Source organism: Lutjanus erythropterus, chromosome 10 (assembly GCF_056507025.1).
Source record: "Lutjanus erythropterus isolate fLutEry1 chromosome 10, fLutEry1.hap2, whole genome shotgun sequence".
In the NCBI taxonomy this organism is placed as follows: Eukaryota; Metazoa; Chordata; class Actinopteri; order Lutjaniformes; family Lutjanidae; genus Lutjanus; species Lutjanus erythropterus.
In genome coordinates this window covers 6099127-6120235 of record NC_139326.1, presented here as the reverse complement: position 1 = coordinate 6120235, position 21109 = coordinate 6099127, and the positions used below count along the sequence as shown (strand labels likewise).

Sequence of the window (21109 nt, the reverse complement as noted above, 5' to 3'; positions counted from 1 at the left end):
TGTGTTAGACCAATAACTGATTAAAAAGCAATGGTTAGTTTGAGATATAATTTTTGCATTTTGCAGGTAGAGTACATGAGTCATGCCTTTTCCTAGAACAGTCTTTGTGGTTGCTGTGTGTTTACCTTTGTATTAGACCATTTGCATAATTAGTTAGCTGTCATTGACCACAATACAGACAGAGTTTGGATTATCAGTTTCTTCAGCTCCTCCTGCTTCAATTCACAATATCATTATCCATGCAATTACATGTGCAATGCAATACCACAGACAAATTGCTGTATTGAGCTGGTAATGAGCCATAATCTCATCAAACATATGAACACATGCTGTTGGCCTACGCATTTGTTTGAACATGGAATCTGTTTATCTTGTGGTTTAGGCTGTAAAATGTAGTTATTATGATTTCTTTGTTGTGACTGCATTTTAATTTAAGTTTCCATGAATGTAAGGAGACAACTCTGATTATTCACTCTTACTGGTTAATGGTTTTAGCCTGAGCCAACTTGTTAAAGACTTTTCTTCTGAAGGTTGTGGTTTAGTGTAGTTATAACAAACATTATGGCTGCACCATTGTGACTAAATGGAGCAAATGATCCATATTAAAATCACAATTCTTTATCATAATAATCGATTGATTTTAGGAACAAAACATTTTTATTGCAGTTTCACATTTAAACAAACAGAAAAATGTTTTCACTCCCATGTTTCATTCCTGCTAATGTACAAATCTGGGCATTAAAATAAGTCTGGGTCTTATTCACAGTGCATCTCCTAGACCCAAATTATAAATTAATAAATACAGACCAAAACTTTACCTTAAATGCACTCTGACAACACTTTGACTTTGAGCAGTGAATTCAATGAGGTGGTGTTAGTGATTTCATTCTTTATGGCCTTCATGCATTGATTGTGCTTCATTTTGTGGTGTTTTTTCCCAGTGGTTGAACAATTTAGTTGTGTTGTGTTGCAGTGTAGACACGTCAGACAGACAAGTCTCATGCACTCTTTGCATATGATTGTTCTTGCTTATCATCACTCGCCCTAAAGCCAAAATCCTTCCAAACAACAGATGATTACCTTAGGGATTATCTATTTGCCTTGTGTTACAGACATTTGATCTTCATTTTGCCTGTCTGTCTATGAGTGGAGCACGCATTTTAAATGTTAATAATTAGGGTTGCTCCAATACTGATACCAGTATTGGAAAATGCCTCTGATACTGATTACAATGCTTGTATCAATATTGGCAAAGTCTGTCCACCAATCCGAAACCATGTGATTTATTAATCCAGAAACAGCATCGTCCTGTATACATTTTTTCACCCATGATGGGCAAGTCGTGTTCTGTTCTTTGAATGTGTTTGTTCATTTTTACAAAGGGTTCAACCTGAGCCAGGCCACACAACAATGATAGCAATCATATCACATCCATACAGCTAGTAGTATACAGCTGTTAGAAAATAATGATATATATTTTTCTTAAAGCACTGGAATTGTATCGGTACTCAGCTGATACATAAAGTTCAGATGTCAGAATCAGTATCAGGAAGGAAAAAACAGTATTTGTACATCTCGGTGAACAATATCACAGTTGATCATGTTCATTTAATTGTGGGAAGCCAAAATCGTGATTGCTGTTAATATTTGATTAATTGTGCAGACCTAGCATACATACAATACTGTTCATCACTGGTGCATTCTGCAGATGGAATCTGTGCTTTTAGGGACAAAAGACTGTTTATTATAAGCTAAAATAAATCTCTTTTCACCCTCTCTCCTCCACTTCTATCTCACTGTGTGTCTCCCTCCCTCTGTCCTGTTTTTCTCTTGATTCCCATTGTGTACTATCAGAAAGGTAGAAAATAAACCATGAAAGTATGCTATAAAAGACTGCTGCAGTTGTTAAAGAGTTATAAATCATGACAAACTGGGCCCTCCTCATGTTTGGCTGTGTGGTATTCCTATGTAGCATCAACTGGTACAGAACCTTCACCAGCAGCAGCAACATCAAACAGCGTCTTCCCTGCTTCACGCCAAAGCTAAGCCTGTTCCTCCTGTTGTTACCCTGCAACTACAACAGCATGTAGCTGCTGTCCATGAAACAGCAGCTTCTCATCTGACCCCCATCCCTGAGTCTGCAGTCGATGGTCCTGCAGCTAACCTGGAGGTCGTGGTAACATCCTACTCCTGTTGCCATTCTTTTGAGCCAGGGAGTTGATTACCAGCTTGTCTCTAACCAATCACATCTGAGACAATGTGAATGCCATGTAGCTAGAAATGCTTCCTTTTATGCAGTCTTTCTTAGAAAGACACTGCGGTTAGTTGCTGTATGAATCATGTTATAACCAAATCCTTTACTGATTCTTTCACCTCTCAAATTATTTTTTTAAACTTTGTTGGCTTAGCAGTGGTCTGTTTCTGCAGAATCTCTGCTCTGGGAATACTTTCTTCCCTTTTCCTTGACAGTTTTTCTCTCTTTTTGTTGTTTTTTGTATATAATCTATCTTCTTTTTCAGAGTCTATTCTCCTGTAGATCTTGGTTTCTTTGTTTTCGGGATCTGATTTATTTATTTCTCTTTATGCATTGAACTGAAATTCTCTCTGTTGACATCAAAGACATTTTCCCTTATGTTTCTGCATCTTTTTCTTCTCCTTATAGACGACTGGCCGAGGGATTCACAAAGTCGGCTCATTGACACCCCCCTCATCACCAAAGATGGCCCCGAAGAGCGGCCACAGACGCATCCTGAGCGATGTTACGCACAGTGCTGTGTTTGGGGTCCCGGTCAGCAAATCCACCCAGCTACTCCAGGCAGCCGCGGCTGAGGCCAGCCTCAACAAGTCCAAGTGAGTGATCTGAGGATGAACTGTCCATTCATGGCACAGAGTGAGCTGAGAAGGGCAATAGACAGTCCATTCATATGACAGAACCCCAAAGGAGGATAAACGACCCTTTTACATCACAGAGAATCCAGCTTAAGAAGAATCACTCGATTCAGTCTTTAAATAGCTCTGTTCACTCACTCGTATTTGCATACATCAGTAGGCCAGTATCCGCAGACTTAATGCCCATGATCAAATTTCACTGTGCACTCTTGTTTATGTTTACACGTTTGTGTACTGCAGATCAGCCAGCACTACTCCTTCTGGCTCCCCCTGCTCGTCCCAACAGAGTGTGTATCATCCAGGTGATGGTGACGCCCAAGCAGCCCTCACTGCGCCCAGCACTCAGCCCAGCTGGAACCCTTTTGGCGATGACAACTTCTCCAAACTAACAGCAGAGGAGCTGCTCAACAAAGACTTTGCAAAGCTTGCTGAGAGTAAGTTCAGCTTTACTTACACACCTGCAGCGTTGTTGGATAAAAATCATTTAGCGTTGTACCCAACTCAAGGTGAATCACATTTGGATTGAACGCTTTATTGAACTGCCAGATTTTTGAACAGGGTTCAGCAGGACATCCAGGGTGACAGTGATGTTCACGTAATATATAAACAAGCCAAGTACATTTTTTGCCAAAATTACATAGCGAACAAAAGCCAGAGACTTCATCATATTACCAGGAAAGAACAGGAAAGGCCTCTCTTCCTCCAGGCAGCAGCTTTGGTCTCACTCACTACCACGCATTCATGGTGTCTGCAGTGATCCATGTACGTGTCTGTTTGGGACTGTATTCAGGCCTTCAGACTCACCCTGGGTCCAGGTCTGCAGCTGCCTTTACACACATCGTAGACATCTTCACTGAGTGGACTAGAGATGCACAGAGTGCACTGTTCTTGGCAGATTCTCATCTTTTTTTCAAAAGTCTAACCGGCCAATTCTGATTTTCTTTCTTCCAAAGAACTATAATTGACAGAATACACAAACATTTTTGTACCTTTTCTTTGATGGGAAATTAAATTATATGTTCATAACAAAACTGACTTTTAAATTATTTTAATAGCTCCAGATTACACAGAGCACAGTCTTGCGTGATTTCAAGAAGAACTTGATTTCACTTGAGCTCATGGGGAAGCAGATTTAAACAAACCAGGGACTGATGTACTGCTTTAGAAATGCTTAACGTAGAGAAAAAAACAAAAGTAGAAGGTTAAACGAGTCTGGATGAGAAACATTTTGTCTGTTTATCCCGTTCTTGAGGTCTCCTCTTAACACTGATGACTTGCTAGCATGTTAGTATATGTGGCTGTGACCAGTGGCGTTGAATATGGCAGTGATGTTACCATCTTTGTTGCTGTGTACATGTCGTAACCATCTTGGGAAGCATTTGTGTATATTTGACCAGTACATTGGATATCTAATGCTGACTGGCTGGTCACCAGTCATGTCTGGTCAAGCTGAAAACTGTCCAATTCCAAGGTTGATCGGCGCACCCCTAGAGCACGTGGGACAACTTGACGTAGTGGAATGAATTTACTTAGAGAAAAAGCAACTCACTCTGCAGCTATTTCCAGGGCCCCAAATGTCCCCAGAAGTGCACTGCACACTGACCAATAAAACACAAAACATAACAAAAACACGACTGCTTGTCTTGAAGAATCTCAGTTGACTGAGAGGTCTCTGACTGATGATTCAGATCTGCAACTTTTAGGGCTCATCTCTAAAATTGTTGTTATTCTGCTGTTTCTTTGTACACAGCTGCTGCACCAGGAGAAAAGATGGTGGGCTCCAGTGAAAACCTCATTCCAGGGCTCAGTGCTTTTCCAGGTGAGGCTTTGCCTGATTCTTCTCTCTCTCTTCTCTCCAGCAGTGTATCAGTCATCATGTGGACATTTCTCTCATCTACGTGCCATATTGACAGAGGTGGAATTCAGCCGATTTAGCTGGATTATGTCCACTTGTGTTGTTGTCTTGATGACATCAGAAGTATTTAGTTCATGTTCCACCCAGTCTTGTCTTCCTCTGTTCATGCTCTCACCTTCCTTAATTTGTTCTCCTCCATCTTTATTTGCTGTGCAATGTTGTGCAACTGAAAGATTTGCAGACATCATGAGTGCAGGTTCAGTGTTGCTGACAGTCCTGGACTCTTTTAATACCCTCTCTGACACCACAGGTAATTTTCATGTTGGAACATGACACAGAACGGGCCATGCCTTTGATTCTCTCAGGCCTTATAGGCTCTTGAACAAATATTCTCAGTACTCATGAGTCATTTTTTTATTTACCGAAGTAGTTTCCTGGATATCACACTTCCCGCCGGTTAGTTTATGACGTCTAGTTTTGTGGTTTGAATTTGTACATGGTTCTATCTTGTTGACATAGCAAGCAGCCTCACAGTGGCTCCTTGTCAGCCTCCATGAATAGAGGCCGTCCGTAGCTACAGCTAGATCGCATCTCATTTGCAGATCTGTGCTTTTGCTGTTGCCTGGCAACACGAAGGACAAATTCTCCTTTGTTAATTGGATTGCCTTACTGCTGGAGGAGCCTGCTTACCAGTGGCCCTAAGAACGAGAGAAAGTTAAGCATGCTGCCTTGTTAAAATGATGACCCAGCCTTTTATGTTCTCCTCAGTTCAGCCTTTTGCCCTTTTGGATGTGCATGCTTCTTAGCTGTGTAACCACCTTTGTGAAGTTGCTGTTTAAGGCCTGAACCGAGAGGATAAAAATGTTGAGGCTATTACATAATCAGGATGTGGTTAATCTTCTCCACCCAGCCTAAGCTGTCTCTTTGATTCTCTCTGTGTCGCTCACTCAAATAGGATGCACACAAGCAAACACAGGCAGGCCTTTTGCTGGTGGAGCTGAGAGCCCCACCTGAGCAGCATCTAGTATAAAGACAGCCTTGTTGGATTTAAGTAAAATATGTAAAGGGTACCCGTGGGGTCTTAAAAGTATTTAAAAAAATATATTGAATTTAAAAATCTGAAGTAAGGCATTATAAGTATATACTATATATATACTATATACTATATACTATATACTATATAATATACTGTAACATCATAAATAATTGTCAAATGTGTATCACTTTGGCGTAATTTATTGTCATGCTGAAGCCTCTCCCCTTCTTCCTCTGTTGTTGTAAACATTGTTGCTGCCTTTTGAAAAAAAACATATTTTTTCAAAAGGCAGTCATTTAGTAATGAAAAGGAACCTTTTAATGTGGCAGCAGAATCCAGAATTTGTGTGTGCCTTTTTCAGGCAAAATGAATATGTGAGTATTACAGTAATGTACTAAATTCAAGCACTTGGTAAATAATTGTTTTCTAGGGCTTAAAACCCACACTTATCTTCCATTACATCTTTCATACTTTTGCCAATATGGTCATAAAGTTGACATTAAATTTAATTCTAAGACATTCAAAGGCATCACCTTTGACTTCATGAAACATTTGTCACTATTGTGACAATTTATAGACCAAACAATTAATTAATCTAGAAATATTATTGGAAGATTAATCAATAATGTTAGTTGCAGCCCTGCATATGTTCTCTATTGAGTTTAGTTGTGGAAATTAGCTTTTTGACATTTAGGGTTTGTAAAAAGCTTTTCATCAGTGTTGGCCTCTTTCCTATAGTGAGGGGGGCAAAAGGTCACATCTGCTGTGCCATTTTCTGAGCCAACACATTCCTTGTCTAAGGCCCTCCACCCAATTTTACCCCATAGCAGTTTCCTGTAAGTATGAGCTGCAGTGAAAAGTCGAAAAGTAATTTTTTGTTTCATGCATGGACTTTATTTGAGCTTAATCAAATCACTAATTTTTTATAATTGCATAGTTTTCAGAAAATAACATTTTTATATATATATATATATATGTGCAGGCTTTGGTAAGGCCAACTTAACAAAGATTTCCTTTGCTCATTTGTCTGAACTGGTCCAAACATGAGTTGAGAATGTTGGACAGAGACAGTGCATCAGGGCAATCTATGACTCACTGACTGCTGTGGCTTGTTTTGTATAATTAAATGTCTGGTGTTAAAACTTGTACCTCAGAGGCCTGAAAAACACTCTGATGTCTTCTTCAGTGATTGTTTGGTAAATGCTGGTGGAGTTTTGTCCTTTGGATGCATGAGATTCCACTCATTATATTATGATTTCATTGACGTTTCAAGCAACTTGATTGTTGAGTGATGTGAATGTATAGTAACATGACAGGGTTCAACAATAAGGGTTGCCCACTTGCCTGACCACAAGTGGTAAAGAACATTAACGCTGAACCGTTTTTTTCTGATCCTTCTTCATTCGTATGCCAAATCCTCCCTCACTGCCTTTTGTGTATGTCTCACCATCTGTTGTCGCCGACCTCTCTCCATCTTCTTCCCCTGGCTCGCTCACAGAGAAGCTGATTGGGGGACTATAGTCCTCTGAAACTTCTCTGCTGCTCCCCGACCTTTTAACCCCGGCTGACCCCCTCAGTAGTTATGCAGAGAGCTCCACCAATGGTACTAGCTCTGTTTTGTCCCCTGCCTCGCCCTAAAATTCCCCGTCTGCCCTGCATGCGTCTTCCTTGCCTTCCTTCTCCTCTTTCACTTGCATGAAGTCAGAAAAAGACCCACTGGGGGAAGGAGTAAAGATGGCCTTCATCAGCTTTATCCTTACTAAGGCAATCTGTTTTCTTTAACGTCTTTGTATCACTGTTTTTTCCGCTTGCTGTCTCCTTGTAGCAAAGGCAGAGATTTGTGTGGATTCACTGATTCCTGGTCTGGAAGCCCCCCAGGCTCAGCGACATGCAGGCCAGCCAGAGCTCATCCCTGCCAGCATGCCAGGTTAGCATCCTGGACCTCAGAATAGGAAATCTTCACATAATTCTTTGCAGTGTTTTGATCAAGGAGTAATTGTTTCCAGTTATGGTCATGATCCCCTTGTCACTCGTTCATTTCAACTTGACCCAAAGTTTTTATTGAGGGTTTTTTACAACTGCAGGCACTGTCCTGGCAAAAACAACAACAGAACAAAATGTCGCTCTTTCAAAATAGTGGCCAACTTCAGTGACTGGAACAGTTGTTGTAGCACAGAGATATGGACCATAATCCTGGGCTTTTCCATAGTGTGAAGTAGTGTAAATCCATTATTTTTTAATGTAGTCTTAGTCTCAGTCCTGTGTTAAGTGCCTTAAGATTATATCTTTTTGTAATCTGAAGAAAAACACAGGTTGAATGATCCAAAACACAGCCAAACACCGCTGCCCTACTGGTTGAATCCATATAGATAAAGAACAAAAACAATTTAACATTTACCCTACCTCAGTTTATCTGTGGTGAGCCTTTATGTGTCTCTTCAGGTTCATGGGATCTTACCGGCTCTTTTATGGCCACACATTCCCCTCTGATAAAGCAATGCAGGCTCGAATCCCAACTGTGTCTGTGTCTCACAGGCGTAACTGCGACCTGAAGCCATTTATTCAACAATACACTCATAAACATTTATGTCCAATAAAAAGACACAGAACAATAGGCGTGTTACAATGCATTATTCTGGATCAATATATCCATTCAATGTTCTGGAGTTCGGTCATAAATGTAACTCAGTGTGTTAAATGGACACACAATATTATCTGATATTGGTTGCAGGCTCCTGAATTGAATCAAATCATAATCGTATCGTGACAGACTTTGTGATCCCAGAAAATATTGTATTGTTGTCCAAAGAATTCATATAATATCGTATCGTGATGAAACTTGCTGCTGCTCTCTAGTTCTCTATCTGGAACACTTTCATTTTAAACTATGCAGCTGTCTGCACAAGCTCCGTGCATCTCGCATCTTAGCTGTGTCTGAAATATAAATGTTTATTTTTTAACAATATGTGTATGAATGCACAAACATATTTTACCCATATTTTGTTACCAAGGTGGAGCCAATGTCTCACTCTGCTCCAGTTTGTGATCCAATAGATGAAAGAAGACATGGGAATTCCATGAAGTTTTTCTGCAGTACCTGTACATTTACTGTCACTAGACAACTTCACTGCTGAACTTCAGTCCCTCTGGTCTGATTACCAACCCCCGTCTGCTTTGAGTGCAGCCACCAGTGTTCCCTTTTTTCCTTTTCCTCTTTTGCTCATCCACACTCACTGCATGCACACACTGCAGTGCCTATGCATCATGTTGATGGTAAAATACATCGGGAGCATTCATACATATTGAAAGAAAACTGTAGACTGCTGATACTTCAATCAGACAGCTACAAGACAGATCCTGTATAGACAGACGTGTCATTGTGGTGTGAACAAGGTCGTCATGTGAGCGTGATGCTGACATGACGTTTGCAGTCTAGACAAGGGGTTAAATTGTAGTTCCTGCCCCTAACCCCTGAAATAGGATTTCCACTAAGACTTCCCTGTGATGCTGTTGATTATAAGCTTTCAGAGATAAAACAGTGAACTGTCTTAACTAACAAAATGCATTTTCCTTTGCTCTGTAAGCTAACAGTCTTATTTTTACTGTGACCCCTTGTCTCTCTGGCTTTGCTTCATCCTGTCTTAGACTCTCTCACTGGGGAGGACTCTCTGCTGGGTTGCGATCTGTTATCTCACACTTCTCCTCACGGAAACCAGCCTGTTTCTGCTCTCCCTTCCTCCTCCTCCTCCTCCTCCTCTGCTCCTCCTGGCTCCGGCTCTGGATCCTGTCTGGAGGAGCTGCCGCCTGGTCAGACAGCTGCTGGTAAGACTTCCCGCCTTTGCAGCGCTCCTCAGCTAACCTTATGTCTGCTGGGTGTTTCGGCTCGTGATGAAACCATCACAGACTACAGATCCTTCCAAAAACAGGAGGGCCTGTTCAAACAGAGAAAAAACATGACAAATGGAATAAAATATAGACACATTCAGAACGGCTTTACAGACCCTTGACTCATGTGTAGAAGAGCCAAAAGCCACCTAAAGTGCATGGCTTTTAAATACTGTGACTGCCCTGGCTCCATCTATTTTTAATCTACTTGCATCCTCCTTTCTTTTTGCTCTTTTCTTTGGCTGAGTTAACTTCTTTCCCCCCCTCCATCATTCCTTCACTTCCTCTTCCTTCACCGCAGACTCTGCTTTCCTCATGTCGTGTGGGGAGAAGGGCAATGACGACGAGTTTGACCCTATTCCTGTGCTCATCTCCAAAAACTCAAATCAAGGTAAGGTTACCAGAATCCCCGAGATGAGCACTCACACCTGCTGAAGCCCAGACCATTAGCCACCGAGGTGAATGACTTAGCACCCAGATTCAGTCACTATAGCTGTTCCCTCTGACTGCTGATGTGAGAAACCTTGTATGGGTGTGCTGTGCTTGTCACATTGAGGCTTTTTTATCCCATCAAACTCTCACATTAGTCATCTTTCTCTCTTTTGTTTTTAATGTTACACTGCCAGTGGTTCTCCGCCTTGCAGGTGCTTGGCTCTTTGTAGTTTACCCTGAAAGTCTCCTCATTAGGGATGGGCGATACCAAACCTTTAAAATTTGATATGATACTTTTTGCAACAGTTTTACAGATATTTGATACTGATCATTTTAAATGGGTATGTAATTTTTTTTTAAATAATAGTGATTTTTATGGGGGAAAAGAAATTTCCACAAAAATTCTTTTTAAATACCTCAATATTTCCAGTGCAAATAAAGTGGATTTTTGCAGAGGGTCTTTTTTTGTGGAACAGTTGTCTAAGAAATCTTTTAATCAGTTGCTAGTGTTCTCCTGAAAAAAAGTAACACAATTTTTAAGTATGCAATCAAGTAATCAATTAATATTTGACACTAGACTGATTATAGTTACTTATTTTTTATAATCTCATTAAATAATCCCAATTACATGTAATCCATTGCTACCAAGACCTACAGTAGTGGTAATAGTTCAATCACAGTTAGGAGAAGCAGAGAGGAGTAGCAGCACAGAAGCTAAGCAATGAACCGCTGTGGACAGGGTCAGTAGAAAAACATATTTCAGACAAAAAATATATATATATTATAAGTGTATGCTATATTTAGAATGTTTTCACTGTTTTACTTTGCGGTCAGACAGCCTTTTCTGACAGGAAACTGCCATTATAAAAGAAAAATACGACTCTGTCCAAAATAAAATACTTTTTAGTGCGGACCCCATCCACAATAGTACATTGCTTGGCTTCCTACACCGGTACTAATACATGGCTATTGACAAGTACTTCATACAACCCAAGATCAAATAATTTGAACTATCCCTTTAATAACAAATTCATTTCCAAAGCAAATAGTACAATTATATAAAAATATTTGTGCTGATAAGGGTAAGAGTAATAGTTTATTTTACAAAAATAGTTTGCTAAAATGATAATAAAATGGATGTCTTCTTTTCGTTCAGCCTCCTTATGACTTATGACTCAGGCAGTGTTGTTTGAATGTTTTAATCGGTTGCTCATGTTGCTGCTGTGTGGGACTTTGTTGTCACAAATAGTGCATCTTAAAAGTAGCACCACACCCTGCCACATTTCCTTTCTGCCATCTCTCAAGTCTGATTCAAACATGCAAAGCTACTGAAAACATTTGGAAGTGATGCAGCCACCCACATTTTATATTTATGTAGTGTTATTATCTTTCATCAATACAAAATGAGTAGCTTGTGAGAATCGATCCGCCCATCCCTACTCCTCATGTTAGAAAGGCATTCCCGTACTCTCCCCCTGTAATGATGCAGCTGTGTAAAGATGATCCCAGCTCACTCTCTGCCTGTTTCTCTTTCTCTTTTTGCCCCCGTTCATGCACCTCTCTGCTCTGCCATCATTTTCATCTTCATCAACCCCTCGCTCTTAATTTCTCCATACCATCTTTGTTAATATTACTTATTCTTTTGCTTGTTTTTCACTTTTCTCCCTCGGCTCTTCCATGTCCATCTCTGTCTCTTTCTCTCTCTTTCTGGCACGTTTCAGGTGGTCACTCGCGCAGCAACAGTGGCAGTTCAGAGTCCAGCATCCCCAACTTGGCCCGCTCCCTTCTGCTGGTGGATCAGCTCATCGACCTCTAGAGGGGGTGGGAGAGGTCGAAGGGGCAGTGTGCAATCCTAACAAAGGGAGAGGGAGGGTGGGGGATAGAGATGGGGAAGCAGAGGCACTTAATGTAGCACCTTATGAAGTGAAACAGAGGAGCCAGCATAGATCGGTTCAGTGGAACCGTTCTGTTTATGTGCCTCCTTGGCCTCAGCTCCATCTCTAGTTGCCTGATCAGCTGGTTTCATATATCTCTGCTGGCCGTTGACATTCCCACGCTGGTAAAAATCTTTTCATTAACGCCTGAGCATATCGTCTGCTTTTGTTCCCGCCGGCCACACCATGGTCTTCCTCATGCTTTCCTCATACCTGCATTAATATCCCCATTGAGTGCACTGCCATGGTGATCCGACTGTCATCGTATGCACTTGTAAAACCGCTTGATCACAGCTGCATCGTGCTCACTTTGTGTACTTGTTCAGGGTTGAAGCTTTATTTAAACAAGCCACCTTCAGGCATGCTCATTTGTGTCAGGGGTCTGACTAAAGAGTGAAGAGCCAAAATGCTGTAGACCTGCAGGACATGTGATTCACTTTCCTGTGAACGCTTTGAACTAAACAATTGATCAAACAAAGACGCACCCTGAGGGAACCACTGAGAGCTGTTTGCACTGATTGAACCAGTTTGTAAAGAAAAAAAAATCTCAGCTTTGGGCTGCCTGTACAGATTTCTATAACTGTTATAGTTTACAGTTGTGAAAGGAGAATAAAGGGCCATCCACACCAAGAACTATAACTATAACAAATCATGTTTAAAAATCATTCTAATTCAAGTGGATGGAGTCGACACTCCAACTATAAAACTGCGGTCTGGACTCTGCCTTCCTCTTGAGTTTGAATGATTTTTAAATCGATATTTTTATATTTATAGTTCTTGGTTTGGATGGCCCTCTAGGCTGCCTTTTTCCAAACGTTTTGTTTGGATATGATCTCAGTTACGCTCAGTTCAGGCCAAAGATTCATGACAAGAGGGGTTGAAACTTGCAACTACTTGTAATGCACTGGTCTGCAATGTTCTGAAAACGTGCTAGTTTACACCAATACGACCAGATGAGACGGTCTGTCACAGCCATCACAATGGCTGTCTGTCCTTCAGCTCTTTTTTTTAGCTCAGTATAATTTGTAGGGTCTTAAAATAAAAATGAACACAGTGATAGTGAGTTACTTGCTGCAGTCCCAGGTATTGATTAAAGGCAAAACATACAAGCTGTGTGCAGAGGGAGAGACAGAAACAGACATTTGTGTCTCAAATGCAATCCCAGACCTGTGAAAGATCTCATGAAAGTGATCATTTCAACCCAAACCATGATCTTTCCCTAAACCTAGTCAAGTGTTTTCTGTCCCTGAACCGACCCAGATCTTAACCACAGCTTTCTCACATTATAAAAGATGAATTGTTTGTATAAGGTGCACAGATAAGAAATAATGCGTACAAATCTCGTGAGAGTTTCGCACAGTTCCCGTCTAGACATGACTAAGATACACCAAGCAGCTGTGGGTTATCAGACCAGTGAGCACTGGCAAGAGAGAGCCAGTGAATTAGAGAAATAAAAAGTTATTTTCTGATTATTTCACAGCATTTATGTTCTCAGCACAAGTAAAAACCTGCCAGGCCACTGCACAACGCCTGATTCTCTCTGAAAGTGGCCTGAAGATATAGCTGTTCCTCAAACAAGTTGAGGAGGTGATCCTCTCTTTCCTCCTTCAAAGTTCTGCCATTACTGACAGTTTACTGACTTTGCTATGAGCTGATTGGCCGTTGAAACAAGAGCGTTCTAAAACCAGCCGCTGGCGATTTGACAAACTGAGTGGCAGACGACACCATCAGTCGGTTTGATTCAAGCTGAGTGGGGCAGCGTTCTAAAATGGTTTCATCTCATTGTGAGTCTTTGGTCTGAACTGGGTTTTAGGGATAGGAATTGATTATATTTTATTGATGCAAACACTATTATTGATTCAGCTCATCAGTCCAGTTCTTTATCGATTCCAATTACCTTATTGATTTCTAAAATTAGAGAATATTTGTACAGTGTTTGTTTTAATTTTGGTTCAGTCAAAGAGAAAAATGTGGTAAGCCTTCCTGCATGGGGCTAATATTATTAGAGCAGAATATTTACCCTCGTAACAGACAAGCTGCTGGGTTGTGTTAATGGTGCTTCCACACTTGAAAGGATAATTTTACAGACATTTCAACTAGCACTTCTATCATCTTTCATCGTGAAATTAAGCCACAATTTGCCACGAATCCTTATTGTTTCAAGTTCCAGGCAGCTTAGACATGTTTGATATCATTGTTTTGTAATTTACAAGGAAAATCATTGCTGCATCAGTAAACAAACAAACAAACAAAAAAAGATTGGAGGCACACAATTCTGTTGGATCGTACAATTTTGAACTGGTTCTTCATTCCCATCCCTAATCTCAGTCTGCAGCAATTTAAGAAGCCAAATTCTGTGTCAATTCTGTGCTAGTATTCCCACAGAGACCAGTATCCATGTTTTAACAGCTATTTATCTAAGCTAACATAGCAAATGTACTGTATTAAGAGCTGCAGCTTCAGCTTAATTGTAGTTGTCACATCTTTCTGGATGTGAAGCAGGGTATTACTTCTTCAAAAACTCCACCTGTAGATCCGTCAAAACTGGTGAAGTCAGTGTTAACATGGCTGATTTATTCGGCTCCGTCGCCACGGCAGGATGCTTTCGCTGTCAGCATTATCTACAACACTTCGTAACACCGTTAATGGTACATGTGTGGATTTTATTATTACATCTTTTTATGTGCAGGAACGTAAAATCACATTGTCAAGATAAGCACAGTAGAAACAAAAGGGATTCCGCTAATTTCGACCTGTAGCCAAGCCAAAGCTAAAGGAAAGACTTTATTATTATGGTATGTTTGCCATGTGTCAGTCTGCTCTCAGGTTCGGTGAAGATGAGCAGATTTTTAGCAGCATACAGCTGTTTCAGAGAGGGAGGTACAGTGTAGATTTCAGTGTAGATACAAATAAGCTTTACATGAAAATATCTCTGTCTAATCTATCCAGTCTGTTCCTCCCACATACATGAGGACATGTGGCCAGTGTGACATTCATCTCAGCCATGGGAGAAATTCAGAAAAACTCCTTTATATGTACATAAAATCACCATTAATTTCTTCTCATTTTCGCTCTTGTCAGCACTGGTAAAAGTAGATTTTTTTAGTGTGTAATATTTAAAAGCATTTCAGCTATCATGGTATGAATAAATGTGATTATTATTGATAGTGCTTTAGAATGAATGTATGAGTACCATTATGAAAAATGTAAAATTTATAAGGATATATAGATAAAACAAATATTTGTGTATGAAGCTGTATTTAAGAGTGCACAGATGTTGACCCTCTCCTCTCTCTAGAGTCCCTCTTGTCTTTTCTCTCCATCCATGTCAAACATTCAGCTTCTGTTTTAGACGTCACCATCGATACATGAAACGAAGTGCTTATGACTTACCTGACTGGGTAGTATTTCTATCTCTCCACCGCAGTTCTTCACGTACTACTGGTTCTTGTAAGTTAATGAATATTACTGGGATAGATTTCATCCAACAGGCAGCAACACAGAGCTAATGACAGAACTTATTTCCTGATATCTCTGCAGCACCTTTCACTTTGATACGTGAAGGTCTCTTTCATTTCAAGAAAGGTTGTTAACACTTTCTATAAGGCCTGTAATGCATTTTAAACGCACTTATATTGCTCTGTATAGTATAGGTATAAACACTCCTGGATATTCACAATGTTTTATGACAGTAATTATAACTCAGTATGAAGCTTTTTATAATGACTTATGATAATACTTTATGATCCCTGCCAAAAAAAAAACTTAAGTGAGTGAACAGGAAATATAATGTAAAATAATTCTTATTCATTATAATTTCCATTAAATGGACGTATGTTCTCATCTGATATTAACTGCAGTCCTCTCAGTTAAAATCAAATAGAAATTGTATCATGGCTGTCATTATAAAAATGTCTTATAATGTGTTAAGATTTTTGTTATGAATCATTGTGAATATTTCAGTGCTTATAACTATACAGTGCTATGTACATATTCTAATGCATTATTAGTGTGTTTATAATGCATTATTAGAAACACTGGCATCATAGAAAGTGTAACCGAAAGGCTTATTTGACTTGGAAAAACAGCCACATAATTTGGTATTACATCTGATCACAATCAGTGCAACTGACTTTACACCTTTACTGTCAAAATCCAGCCAAGTATTACCTTTCAGTCTGGCTTTTCTCTAGCCAAAGAACGTCCTTTGCATAGGCACACGTCTCTGTCTAGGGTTCATATCACCTTAGATCTGTACATACAAACAGTAAACAGTTTGGGGCATAACTAGCTTTCTCCTCCTCCTCCCTGCAGTATGACATATTGTAAATGTAAGTCATAGACATCGACAGTACTGTAAGAACCGGCATGGGTAAATAAAACTATGCTTTTATTCTTTACATCTGATGGTGTTCAGTTAAGTCATTTGCATTTCTGTGGCTAATCTATGCAATCCTACAATAATGCTTCATGTTCTTATCAGACACTACAGTGCTGTATCCTGTAGAGTTCTCGCCTTGGCCGTAGACTTTTACTTGTGTTGCCGTGTGAAACTGATGTACTTGTTGTGCTGGTTGGGTTGATTATGGTGGCAGGTGTAAAAATGACTTTGATTATATCAAAATGTTTGGCAGATGTTCATTTGTCAAAGCAGGACCATTATGGAGTGTGTACTTCTATTTTTATGAATTAAGGTTCAAAAAGAGAGAGACAGAATAAAACTCATTAATGTGAATGTAAATTAAGTGTTTGGGTCACGTTATTTGATTTTTGCGCAGAAGAAATAAGAGCCGGGTGGTTTTATTGGCAGTCTGAAGATTCATTCTTCCATTTTCATCATTTTCATTAGCGGACGGATCATTTTTCTTTCTGGGAGCCAAATTAGATCACAGATGATGTAATCTAACTTGATGGTTTCACTGAGACCTTTCTGCTCAGATTTCAGTTCAGTCAGTGAAACATTATTTACTGTGTCTTGTGCTATGGAGATATGTTTTTACCTCTTACTACAAACCTCATCAGACATTTGTCTGTCTGACAACTAGCACAGTTGTTTTCCACCTAGTACTGTTACTTTAAAGGACTATTCCAGTGTTTTCTAGGGTTTCTGGGCTTTTTTGTGAGCCTCTCATATCTTAGATGTTCTATGCTTCCTGAATGTTGGTAGACATTCATTTATTATCCATAGCTGCTTGGGACCCTGATGTTGTTAGACACCAAGCCTGTAAACTTTGTGGACAAAGTTAATTTTTCCTGGCCCAAATTGAAACATAGGTAAAAAACAACACAGAAAGGCGCAACTAAATACAGCCTTACTAAAAGTGACACTTGACACTCGTTCTTTTTTCCCGTGAATTGTGCTGTGGTGTTTCCTTAAGGCATAATTTCAGATGGAAAATGAGCTGTCTGCTCACCCTCATACCGGTTGAAAGTATGGTTTAGTTGTTTTTTTTTAAGTCTACAAAACACGGCTAGAGTTTCACAGGAAAACAGCCTTGCAGAATCTCCCGAACAGTGTAAGTAAATGGTGACCAGTTTTCAAACTGAAGTGTTTTACGGATTAAAAAACTAAACCTGACCTTCAATCGGCATGAGAGTGAGTAGATAATGACTGAATTTTAATTTCTGGGTGAACTGTCCCTTTAACCATGGCCACAAATGGGTTAATGCTGAACCCTGATTACTGTTCACTGATGTTGTGATTACAGGCCAGAAGCTTTGATAAAGGACTTTGAGTTCCTGTTCCTTTTTGCTGGATTGTACCACAGACAGACCCTAGAGTCTATGAGCTGTAATGTGAAGAACTGATAGCTGTTATTCCACATGATTACATGAGAAGTCTCACGGTCAGTTGTTGTTTTGGTAGTCAGCTCTGACCCGTTTTCAGTTTGGCTCAATGCATATAGAAAAATTTATAGTTTGTGAAATGGGCTGTGGACAGTTTAAAACAGACAAGTGATGGAGGAAAAATTCCCCAAAACAAAAGCAAAAGCTGGTGTTTTCCTTTAATGGCTGCAACTAACATCTTCCCAAGAGCTGCCAGTTAACAGCTGCTGTCGACACTGCTGAGGTAAGACTGATCTGTCTCTGCTCATCTGTGCAAACCTTGTCTGTCCCTAATTACCTCTACTTTTGCTGTGAAGGCCCTTTGTCCTTGTTTCCACAGACCTCACTGACTCCCTCTGAACTCCCTCTACCTCAACACAGTCATTTCTAACCAAAAGCAAAAACTGCTGCCACTGTTTCCCTCCTCATATGTTTCTGGAGGTTGAGGATGCTACTGCAGCTGTGGAAACGATTTGTGGAATAATTTGTGGAAACAAGGTTATTTGATGTTGTAATGGTAGAGCTGGCTAGTCTTTGTCTGTCTAATGTGACCTGTTCAGAGTAGAATATGTCCGTATTGTTGTAGTCGTGTGCTGGTTTCTCACTGTTGGGTCGTTCTCATTGATTCTTCAGTGGTTACAGATGTTACAGATGATCAACTGGTCATGTAGTGTGTCATGTGACTGAGGTTTGATGGTCTGCTAGATAAACGGGCAGCTGGACCTCAGGTGGAAAAATTTTGGTACAATATATATACTGTTTAAAAGGATAGTTTGGATTATTTGAAGTGGGGTTGTATGAGGCACTTATCTACAGTGTTTTACCTACAGTAGATGGCAGTCAGTGTGCTCGCAGTTTGGAGAAGCAGAGAGGGGCACCAGAACGGAAGACAAGCAATTTACTGTGGATAGGGTCAGTGGGAAAATGTGTTGTAGCTACCTAAAAATTGTCCCACTTAAAAAAGCAATACCAGTTCAAGAGTGCACTATATTTAGGATGTTTTCATCACTATACGTTGCCGTCACACAGTCTTTTCCAATGGTAAACTACTATTATGTGAGCCGAATATCACTCTTTACAAACCAACCAAACTTTATTGGCAAAAACAATAATTTTATCTCACAGAACACAGGAGATGCTGGCTGACATAATTGTGGTTTACTGTCAGACAGCGAGGTAAAGTGGGGAAAATAATCTGTTCAGCTGCCTACACCAGTACCCCTACTTCTTTTTGAAATTGGGAGCTTGCCGACCACCATCTACTGTAGTTAATACACTGACTATAGATGAGTACCTCATACAGCCGCACCTCAGAAACATTCGAACCATCCCTTTAACGTTTTTGTTCACCTCTGATATGTTCTTCTCTATCTCTGCTCTCTGATACAGATGTGCAAGGGGAGACTAATGGCTACTCTGTGCTTGGTGAAGGACAGGAGACTGAACCTCCTGAAGGAGAATCTCAAACAAACGAGAGATGTGTGCACTCCAGCGATGAAGACGAGGAGAAAGAAGCCTGTAAGGAAGAGCAGCAGGAAAGGGAAGGAGCCACTGAGAGTCATGTAGCAGCCCATGACTGCAGCGGCTCCAGACCTCTGCTGATGGACTCTGAGGACGAAGAAGAACCTCAGTTAGCCCTCCACTCGGCACCGACACAACCAACTACTACCTTCCACCAACCTGCTCCGAGCACCTTCGCTCAGAATCACTCCCAGCATGCACATGAGCCAGCACAGGGGGCAGAAGTCGCCGCGGATGTGTTCTCAAAAGCGCCCTTTCGGATCGGGCAAGAAGACGCCGGCGACGTGTTTGCCAATGCCCCGTTTCCACGCGCCCCGCTTTCAGCTCAGCAGCAGCTTGACGTGTTCTCTCAGGCTCCCTTTGGAAAAAGAAAGGAGGCTGCTGGAGCTCAGCCCAAGACCTCGTATCCTCACGCAGCTGGAGATCAAGGTGCGTTGGGACAAGTCGCCCAGCAGCCGTTCCGCCCGCAAGCTCTGGCCAAATATTCCCGACACTTTGAGGGACCTGTGCCGCAGCAGCCAGTAGCAGCTCACAGAGTGGTGTCTAACGTGAGCAGGCAAGCCGCTGTGGCGTCAGTCCCGGTTGGACCTCTTCACTCATGGACCTCAGAAGTGAGCGCTGTGGACCCTTTCGTCTCTGCGCCCTTTCACCTCAAGGCCCCTCAAGAAAAGCCCTGAATGCACACACACAAAGGGCAGGGCAGCGGGCCACTAAATTATGCAAACTATACCAGGCGCACTGCATGCTGTCACCAGCGCTGCAGCTGGACTGCAGGCCTGCATGGATCTCATTCTTAACCGGCTCCAATTAGTTCTGATAGTGCAACGTCATCTTCACACTTGAATGCTCCGTTAGAGTAAGAAAACTGACATCATTCCCAGACTCCAGTTCACTTTTCATTTTTACCGTCACTTCCTTTTTCCTTATGAATTATTCGTAAAGGGATAGTTTGGATTTTTGAAGTGGGATTGTATGAGATACTCATCTATAGTCAGTTACTTATGTTACAGTAGATGGCGGTCGACACACCCCCACTTTGGAGAGTACTGGTGTAGGAAACTAAACAATGTACTACTGTGGACAGTCTGCATCAAAACATATTTTAGCCACCTAAAAAAAATTACTATAAGTTTATGCTATATTTAGAATATTTTCCACACTTTAAACGTGCACATACTTTTAATTACATTCCCCAACTTCCTTCCTCACTACCTGATGCATCTGACTATCTGATGCATGCCATTGGACTGCATGCCGTCTTATAAGCCAAATATTGATCACTCTAAAGCAACCTTTGGCAAAACAGTAATTGTACCATACAGAATACAGGACTTGCTCGTCTACTTCTGCCTCAACCAGTTAGTTTAGTTATGTTATTGTGAGACTTCAGTGATTCCAAACTAACCCTTTAAACACCAAATTCACACAATAACGCAAACAAACTAACTAATCAAGGCTGCGGTAGATCAGCAACTTCTTCTGCAACGTAAAATGACTGTTTTTGCCAATGGACTTTGGTCGCTTTGGAGAGAGCTCAACAAAACGTTTTTTCCCATTTGCCCATGTCAAGTAAAATGCCAATATGGGCAAATCTAAATCTAAATCTAGCAACTAACCTGCCTAACCTGGCAGATATCTGAAAAGGGTGCCTGATGGCAAGGTAAAGCGGTTAAAATATTCTGAATATAGCGTACACTTAAACTGATACTGATACTGAATTGGGACTTGTCA

At 40.8% G+C, this 21109-nt stretch overlaps 1 protein-coding gene across 6 annotated transcripts in view; it reads left to right on the top strand.

The window, feature by feature from the left end:
- Positions 1–20526, top strand: part of aak1a (AP2 associated kinase 1a) — a 36289-nt gene extending 15763 nt beyond the window's left edge. The window contains exons 12-20 of one of the 6 annotated variants that reach the window (XM_084728043.1): positions 1973–2170; positions 2663–2850; positions 3130–3323; positions 4640–4708; positions 7606–7707; positions 9426–9602; positions 9967–10056; positions 11819–11918; positions 19247–19381. In XM_084728043.1, the coding sequence (XP_084584169.1) occupies positions 1973–2170; positions 2663–2850; positions 3130–3323; positions 4640–4708; positions 7606–7707; positions 9426–9602; positions 9967–10056; positions 11819–11913 (1113 nt within the window). In that variant the 3' untranslated portion in view covers positions 11914–11918; positions 19247–19381. Of the gene's footprint in view, positions 1–1972; positions 2171–2662; positions 2851–3129; positions 3324–4639; positions 4709–7605; positions 7708–9425; positions 9603–9966; positions 10057–11818; positions 11919–19246 lie in introns of all 6 variants that reach the window. The other 5 variants (XM_084728037.1, XM_084728039.1, XM_084728038.1 and 2 more) reach the window with 5 other exon arrangements.
- The last annotated feature ends 583 nt before the right edge of the window (positions 20527–21109 follow it).